The sequence below is a fragment of the Nannospalax galili genome, unplaced genomic scaffold, assembly GCF_000622305.1.
Source record: "Nannospalax galili isolate Female #2095 unplaced genomic scaffold, S.galili_v1.0 scaffold704, whole genome shotgun sequence".
Classification (NCBI taxonomy): domain Eukaryota; kingdom Metazoa; phylum Chordata; class Mammalia; order Rodentia; family Spalacidae; genus Nannospalax; species Nannospalax galili.
This window is the reverse complement of record NW_008352394.1, coordinates 675,763-684,779: the sequence shown is the minus strand read 5'-3', so window position 1 is coordinate 684,779 and position 9,017 is coordinate 675,763. Positions and strand designations below refer to the sequence as shown.

Here is a 9,017-nt window from a genome sequence, read left to right as displayed (position 1 = left end):
AAAAAAAAAAACCTTTTGACCATTTTTATGTTTATTTGGTATTTTCTTTTATATCATCTAAAAAAATTAGTACTAATCATTATAGTGGCGTAAGTGTGATTTAACTAATTTGAAGTCACACCCTCAGAGATGAACAGACCAGCTCCCAGCACAGCTCAGATGTTTTCTTTGCTTTTCTTCATTGTTCCCAGAAGAGCCTGACTGATCATTTTACTTTTTTACACCATCAGAAAAAGACAAAAGTGAAATCTTACTTTTTATCCCTCTCGGATGGAAACCCAAATTCTGTGGAGCTGTGTGTCATTGATGAAGCCTGGTCTCTGAGATGGAATTGTTTTTAAGAACTTCCTATAAAACACTTTAACAGACTGAAAGGAAAGAGCCTGTGTGTTTGATGGAAGACTTGCAGCATGCAGCTGGAACCGGCCCTTCAGCATTCACCTCCTGTGTCTTCAGCGCCTCGTCATTCGCTGCCTCTGGGCAGGAGACTGTTCAGTCTTAGAATGTTTGGATTTAATTGAATTGTAGATGGTAAGGGAAATTTGCTGTTGTATTGTATTTTCTGTTTTTAAATAATTAAAACGGGTCAATTTTCCAGATGTTCCTGGATTTCTGTTTTTTTATCCTTTGGTAGCTGATTTGAGATCAGTTTGAAAAGGAAAAAAAAGAAAAGCAAGGTATGTGTAAGTGTGAGTTTTTAATTTTTAAATTTTTTATTTTTTGGTCTTTTTGAGACAGGGTCTCCCTATAGTCCCAGCTGACCTGACCTGGAACTCACGGTATAGCCCCAGCTGACCTGGAACACACTCGGTGGACCAGGCTGTCCTCGAACTCACAGAGGATCTGCCTGCCTCTGCTGGTTTTAAAAGCATGCTCCACTACATGCTGCATAAAAGTGAATTTTTTAAAATTCTATTTTATTATTTTATGTGTATGCGTGTATTGCCTGTATGTAGGTAAGTACACCCATGTTGTGCAATGCCCAAGGAGGTCAGAAGAGGCTGTCGGATCCCCTGGGACTGGAGTTATGGACACTTGTTAGCTTCCTTGTGACTGCTGGGATTCAAATCCGGGTCTTCTGCAAAAACAACCAGTGTTCTTAACCACTGAGCCATCTCTCCAGCCCAAAAGTGAATTTTTAAACTCTTTGGACTTTGGGACTGGAGCAATGACTCAGTGGTTAAGAGCACTGGCTGGCTTCACAAAGGATCTGGGTTTGGTTGCCAGCACCCACATGGTAGCTAATAACTGTCCCTAACTCCAGTTCCCTCTGGAGTCCTGACACCCTCTTCTGGCCTCTGCAGGCATTGCATACTCATATACATGCAGGCAAAACACTCATAAAATCAAAATAAATAAAAATTGTAGCCAGCCATGGTGGCACATACCTTTAATTTCAGCATGTAAGAGACAGAAACGTGAATCTCTCTGAGATTGAGGCCATCCTGGTCTGCATGGCAAGTTCTAGGCCACCTGGGAGACCCTGTCTCAAAAAAAAAGGAAAAAAGGAAAACAATCTTGGACTTGATTTTTTTTTTTTTTAGGGGTGTGAAGTTTGAAGCAAGGTCTTGGTATGTAGCCCAGATTAGCCTTGCCTCATAATCCCTGAGTGCTGGGATTACAGTTTGTGTCATAACACCCAGATTAGTTTTCATCTTTCTGTCATTCCATGTTAGTAAAAACACCCAAGGCTTTTCGGTAATATGTCCAAATTTGTTAGTACAATTGAAATAAGAAGGGACAGAAAGCACAGAACTTGACATGGGTTTTTGTTTGGTAAGTGCTAACAGTAAGTGTCACTTTAATTCAAGCCATTGTAAAGGAAACAGGTAAGATCTAAAGTGTATTTAAATGCATATTATCCAAAATGTATTTCAAGGCTGGCCATGTACCATGTGGTTGCCACATGGAAAGTGAGGGTAAGAATAAGTTTCCCCTATTTTTCAGTCAGCCATGTCCCCTGCCATTGGACAGTGGCACCCACATTATGGGCAGGTCTTCAGCACTCAGTTTACTGACCCATACACCAAGCTTCTCTGGAAAGCCCTCAGACACACTCAGAAATGTGCTTCACCCATTCTGTGTGTTCCTTTGTTCACTCAAGCCAATCCACAGTGAACCTTCATACATTTCCCATTACTGCTACAAGGGTTGCTATTGGTAGTTGTGAGCTTTTTATTCTTTGTTTTTTCTCATACTTTACATCTTTTTCTGTGGTACATCATAGTTCACTAGTTCTTAATGTGTATCATTAGCTTTGTAATTTTTTAAAAATATTTTATGTGTATGAATGTATTGCCTCATGAATATGTAAGTGCACCTATGTTGTGCAATGCCCTGTCAAGCAGAGGTCAGAAGAAGGTGTCAGATCCCCTGGAACTGCAGATATAGATGGTTGTTAGCCATGTGGGTGCTGGGAATTGAACCTGGGTGCTCTGCAAGAGCAGACAGTGTGCTTAACTGCTGAGCCATCTCTCCAGCCCCTTAATTTTTATTATTATTTTTTTAAAATGTGTGTGAGTTGGGCCAGGCATGGTGGCACACGCCTTTAATCACAGCACTTGGGAGGCAGAGGCAGGTGGATCTCTGTGAGTTCAAGGCCAGCCTGGTCTACATAGTGAGTTCCAGGACAGCTGGGGCTACAGGGAGACCTTGTCTCAAAGAGACCAAAAAAAAAAAAATTTGAGTGCATTGCCTGCATGTATGTAAGTGCACCCGTGTAATGCCCACAGAGGCCAGAAGAGGGTGCTGGATCCTCTGAAGTTGTAGACTGTAGTTAGCCTCCATATGGGTGCTGGGAATTGAACCTGGGTCCTCTGCAAGAGCAGCCAGTGCTCTTAACTACTGAGCCATCTCTCCAACCCCTTAATACTCTTTTTAAATTATTTTTATTTTATATATATATGAGTGTATTGCCTGCATGTAGGTAGGTACACCCATGTTGTGCACTGCCCACAAGAGGTCAGAAGAGGGCATTGGATCCCCTGGAACTGGAATTATGGACAGTTGTTATCCATATGGATGCTGGGAATTGAACTGAGATCCTCTGCAAAAGCAGAGCAGCCAGTGCTCTGAACTGCTGAGCCATCTCTGCAAATTTTTATTTTTATGTATATGAGTATATTGCCTGCATATATGTAAGTGCACACGTGTTGTGCAATGCCCATGGAGGTCAGAAGAGAGTATAGGATCATCTGGAACTTGAGTTTCAGGCAGTTGTTAGCCACCAAATGGTTGCTGGGAATCGAACCTGGATTCTCTGCAAGAACAGCCAGTGCTCTTACCTGCTAAGCCATCTCCAATTTTTTTTTTAAAGATTGATTTTTTAAATTTATGTGTATGTATGTGTGCCTGTGAGTTCTGTGAGTTTATGCACACCACATGCATGCATGTGGCTGTGGAGGCCAGAAGACATTGGATCCCCTGGAATTGGAATTAGAGGCATCTGGGAAACACCTGATATGCTGGGAGCCAAACCCCGGTCCTCTGCAAGAACAGTACATGCTCTTAACTGCAGCAGAGCCATCTTGGCCCTAGGTTTGTTTGTTTTTTTTTTTTTTTTTGTGGTGCTGAGGATTGAGCTTTAACTTTAAAAGAAAGGGTTGTTTGGATAGAATATACAGAAAAGTACATTAAGACACAGAAGTACAACTGACTTTAAAGCAAACATCTATGTAGCAATCACCCAGGTCTAGAAATTGAGAATTTCCAGTCACCCCAGAGGTATTCATGTTCCCCTCACATCCATACGCCCTTCCCTCCCAGGGTTACCACTATTTTATATTGTTGCTTTGCACCAGAACTATATATGTATTTGTTTGGCTTCCCTTGCTTTTACCCTGAGATGTGGCTGTGGACTACCTGATTCATGTTCATTGCTGCCAAGTCTAACAGGCTTTTGAATGTTTTGTTGGCTAGTCTTGTTACTTTTTGATTGTATAAAGAACAAAAGCAAGCAAAAATTGGAGGGTTGTATGAAGGACTTGTTAGGTCCCCAAATTACATGAAAGGTTTATTTTTTCAGGATCCAAATATTCTTTGTTGAATAAAGAACCATAAACACATAGACATGCCTATGTAACTATAAACTGTATACATGTATGTATATATGTATTTACTGACAGAATTTTACAATTCTAGAAGGATCAGGTTATCGGGGTTTCCTTTCATAAACAGTAATGGGACAGAATGCAGGAGGGTGGACAGGACAAGAATGTGCGTGGACATGGATGCGCATGTGCGTGGGAAGGGCTGTGTTGGGCGGATACTTTTCACATTCTATTTCTCATTTTTAATTTACGGTAGCACTTTTTTTTAAAGTCAGGGTCTCTTTGTAACCTGAGCTGGCCTGGAACTCACTGGCTTCAATCTCACAGAGATCCATCTGCCTCTGCCCCTGGAGTGCTGGGATTAAAGGTGTGTGCCACCAAGCCTGGCAGTAAGCACTTTTTTAGTAACAAAAATCACAGAAAAAAGGAATGAGGATACACTGGGGTGCAGGCCCCCATCCTCACAGACCCTCCTGTGCCTATCAAGTGAGTTTCCTTCCAGAGAATTGCAGAATGAGCCTGTGGCAATCCAAGTCCTCACTTCTTTCTAGATATTTAATGGTCTTCAGTTCATAGAAATCTGGCTTTATATAGCATCCCTCAAATTCAAGAGAATATCAATTGCAAAGAACCCCGAGATTCAGGCTGGCAGTCCCTTGGAACCAGGAAGGGGAGTGAAACTCCAGAGTAAGAGAATAGACCATCATGCTGTCCAGCCTGGGACCAGGGATTCCTGTCAAATCCCTGAGATGCTCTCCCTCTACCAGCTTAGCTGACCCTGTACCCTGCCTCTCCACGGCCTGCTTCACAAACTATACCCACTCAGAACTATTCCAGCCAGCAGAAGTGGGTACAAGAAACTCAACATTGAGCCCTTATGATGTGTCCTGTCCTGTGCTCCCAACAATCCTGTGAAAGCTTCTAACTTGTCCTCAGAGACAGAGAAGCAGAGGCTCAGTGTGAAATGATGGGTCCAAGTTCCCACCACTCGGGCAGAACTAGACCTCGTCCCATCTGGTTGGACATCCCAGTTCCCACTGTTAACCTCTCAATTCCAAGATGTAGCCCTGTGTTCAGCTATGCCAGCGTGAGTGGGCATGGCTTGGTCAGCTGGTGCAGTGAAAAAAGAGATTCCCTGAGTCAGGTTCCCATTTTGACAGGAGCCATTGGTGGACTCTCATTTCATTTCCGTTCCACTCCACTCCAAATTTCCCTCTTTTGAGTCTAGATATCTATAACTACAAAATGAGGCAATACCTTTCAGGCTGAACTGAGAAGTAGGAACAGGATATAGAAAGAACAATGCTGCCTCAAGCACTGAGACTGACAAAAGTAGCCGTCACCCTTCATCATCATCATCATCACCAGCAATAGCATCCTTACCACTTGTACTAAGGGGTCTGCTCAGAATGGAGGATGGGAAAGTGTCCTGTGTCCCACTTTGCACCTGTCCCACTGTAAGGTGCTCCATGGAGTAACCCTTTCTTTAGATCCCCATAGCCACCCCTATTCCAAGCCTCAAAGCTTCTAGACTCACTGGTCTCCAGCATTGCTTAATTCCCAGCAGTACAGGCTGAGCTATCACATCCTCCTATCACATCCTCTTCCCTTGATGGCTCCCATTCCTTCTCCAAGGTCCCATTCAAATCTTCTGGGCAGCTTTGGAAATCACCCAGCATCAGGGACACTAAGCTGTCAACTATCAGCATACAAATCTGTCTTCTCTACCACCTTTTCCTCCTGGGCCCAGTCAAGGTGGTTTGTACCTGTGATCAGAATTCAGGAGGTGGAGGCAGGAAGATCAGGAGTTCAAGGTCATCCTCAGCTGCATAGAGAGTTCACAGCAGCCTAGGTTACAACTGGTTTGTTTGCTTGCTTGCTTGCTTGCTTGCTTGCTTGCTTGCTTTTTGAGACAGGGTCTCATGTAGCCCAAGCTGGCCTTGACTCTATATATAGTCAAGGATGACTTCAAACTTACAGCCTTCCTGCCTCTACCTCTTAAGTGCTGGGATGATGGGTATGCACCTCTATGCCTGGTTTATGTGGCGCTAGAGATCAAACCCAGATGTTCCTACATGTTAGGCATGCTAAGCAAGCACTCCACAAACCGAGCTACAGTTCCAGCCCCTGGATTACCACTTCCTAGTGATCAGGGGTCTCCACATGTTGACAGACTGCTGAGGAGCACTCATCAGGAGAGTAAGAGCTGAGCTGCTGGAGCCAGGCAGTGCAGAGGCATGGGTATGGATTCTAAAAGACATACGCTATAGGCAGGTTGCACAGGATCGCCTGGAGTAAGGGACACTAATGGTGCCCCCTGAAAGCAAATCTGTAACTTCAAGTCTGGGGCAGGCCCAAAATTGTATTAGATCCAATTAGGACCAACATCAGCTAGTTTTGAAGCACATCTGCATTTGGGGAATGCCAAACTTTGTGACTATATCTAATAATGTGTGGTGTGCTTTTCATAAATTGTGAAATCTGCCCAACATGGTCACTTACACCTGTGATCCCAGCACTTGGGAAGCTGAGGTCATAAACTGTCCCAAGTTCAAGGCCAGCCTGGGCTACATAGTGAGATTCTGTCAAGAGGTGGGGGGGGAGAGGGAGAAGGAGAGAGGAAGAAGGAAGGAAGGAAGGAAGGAAGGAAGGGAGGGAGGCAGGGAGGAAGGGAGGGAGGGAAGAAAACCCACCATTACTCAAGGATGATTCACACTCCTGTAATACTAGAATTTGGGAGGCTGAGGCAAGATTGTGAGTTCAAGGCCAGCCTGGCCTACTCAGGGAGATCCTATCTCAAACTCAACAACAGCTAGATGTGGTAACACACGCCTGCAGTCCAGCATTAGGGAGGCAGGATTGCAAGATTAAGGTCAAGTTGAGTTATATAGCAGACCCTGTTTCAATAAGAAGCCATTGTTAGCATGCCCTGCCAGAGCAAGCCAGTTGGCAGTTAGCTTCTCTTTCTTCATACCTAGATAGGCACACTCAGCAGCCACTTTTTGTGTTGTTAAAATAGGATTCTCCTATGTGTGCAGTGAATCTTGTTTTTCATAGGCCAGGACAGTTTCCCTTGTCCTTAAGCTTCTCTTGTTAAACATTCTTTAAGGACATAGCTTCCAGGGTAGGACAATGCCCCAGGCATAGTAAAAGTGTGGCCTTATGGCTTAAATAACACTCTGTGGTGAGATGCTTCTGTTTAAGAGCTGCTTTCTAAGCACCTCTGATGACCACAGGGGACGGTGGGCAGAAGGTAAGGGCCTGGAGGAGCTGGGCAGCAGAAAGCCCTTAGGCCGAGGAGCCTCACCTGAAAGCCTGTGGACACAAAGCTGGAGAAGGGAAACTGGTCAATGTCTGGAGGGAGAGTCAGGCTGGGCCGGGCAGGAACCTCGGGAGGCAGACACTCAGTGATGTTCATAGAGAGGGTGTCCTGGTGTCCTAGTAAGGAGCACAAGAGGAAGTCTAGAGACACCCAAATTCCCGCCCTCCCCATCAGCTCCAACTGAGGGTGGTGGCGGGGGTGGAAGAGGCAGATATGGACCAATGAAACACTACCCAGTCAAGGGCCTGGGGGCACTAAGAATACTCACTTTCCATTGTCTTCAGCATGGTGGCCAGCTCAGCTGGGATCTCCAAGCGCCCCAGGTCCTGGTGAAGAGGACCAAATTACCAGAAACTAAGGTATGGCTTAGAAGGACTGAGTGTCCCGCCATATCTTCAAGATGATAAATAACTCCTCCAAAGACAAAGGAGCAGGGTCCCCAGAGCATCTGAAGGAAACCAGGGCACCCCAGTCCTCTGCTTAGGTGGCACATGATGGACAGGACCCCGATGGCACCTTGTGAGCTCCACCCTCCCCTAAGCTGTGCCAAGCTCAGGGGTTCACACCCTGCACAAGACCCCCTGCTTCCAGAACACCTACCATGCTTGGCACTTTTTCCCAGGCCTCCAAGCTGTGAGAGCCACCCGAATGCCTAAGCTGTGGGGGAGATACAGGAAGAACGAATGCCCCCCTGCCACCCCATAAGTAAGGAGTCACCAGCAGTTTCCCAGCAGCACTTTCCCAACTCAGCAGGTCAGTGTCCCCTCCTGTCTCCAGAGACTCTGCTGGTAGCCAAGGAACAGTGCAGTCACCAGGGGCATAGTCACTGGAGGCACACTGCCTGACAAGCGCCTGTCTCTACCCACCCCTGACCCTCCAAAGTGCTCACCAGCCTCCAGGCTATGGATGTCACTGTCTGTCTGCTAGGGAACCAGGAAGATGTAAGGAAGTAGGGAAGTAATGGTCCCAGCGGACAAAGTCCGGCCTGGGAGGAGCCAGGGAGGAGGCAGAATGTGGGCACTGACCTTTGAGCTGCTTTATGGCCCTCAAATTAGAGTCATCAGGCAAGATGGAGAGCAGAGGGGGCACACAGGGGGCTGGAGGGACTGGGAGAAAGTGAAGATAGTGGGTGCTGGGGCCCCAGCCTGCCCTGGCCAGACAGGGAAACAGGAAGAGTTTGGGAAGCAATGGTCTCTGAGGTCTCAGTCCTACAAGTTCAGGCTAAAAGGGGAGACACGTCAGGATTCAGCCACTAGGCCAGTTAAGGCCCCCTGGCTTCTACCCTGAGCTTCCCCAGTCCAGATGCTCCCCAAACCCTCTTACCTGTAGCTTCAGCCGTCTTTGGAGCAGGGGCCTGGCCACCAGTAAGACAGTGTTCAGGTGTCCTAGAGCTGCCCTTCGTCTGAGGTATCGCTTCCTGGAGGCCATGGGAGTCATTAGGGGATGGGGCTCCAAACTTACACTTCCTGCCTGGTGGCACCTGAGCCTTCCAAGTCTCGATAGTAATATAAAAACTGACTCCTAGACCAGTGACTCTTCTGATGGTTAACAGAAGCAACAGTAAAGAATAGCCCATTTTGGGCCAAGCGTGGTGGCGCATGCCTTCAGTCCCCAGCACTCTGGAGGCACAGGCAGGCGGATCTCTG

At 46.3% G+C, this 9,017-nt stretch overlaps 1 protein-coding gene across 1 annotated transcript; it reads right to left on the bottom strand.

Annotated features, from left to right (window-relative positions):
• Positions 1 to 6,386: 6,386 nt before the first annotated feature.
• Positions 6,387 to 9,017, bottom strand: LOC103747095 (unconventional myosin-XVB-like). Its single transcript, XM_008849412.2, has 5 exons — positions 8,695 to 9,017; positions 7,972 to 8,028; positions 7,640 to 7,697; positions 7,357 to 7,487; positions 6,387 to 6,392 (listed from the first exon to the last, which is right to left on the bottom strand). The coding sequence occupies exons 1-5, from the start codon at positions 8,806 to 8,808 to the stop codon at positions 6,387 to 6,389; spliced, it is 366 nt and encodes a 121-aa protein (XP_008847634.2). The 5' UTR covers positions 8,809 to 9,017.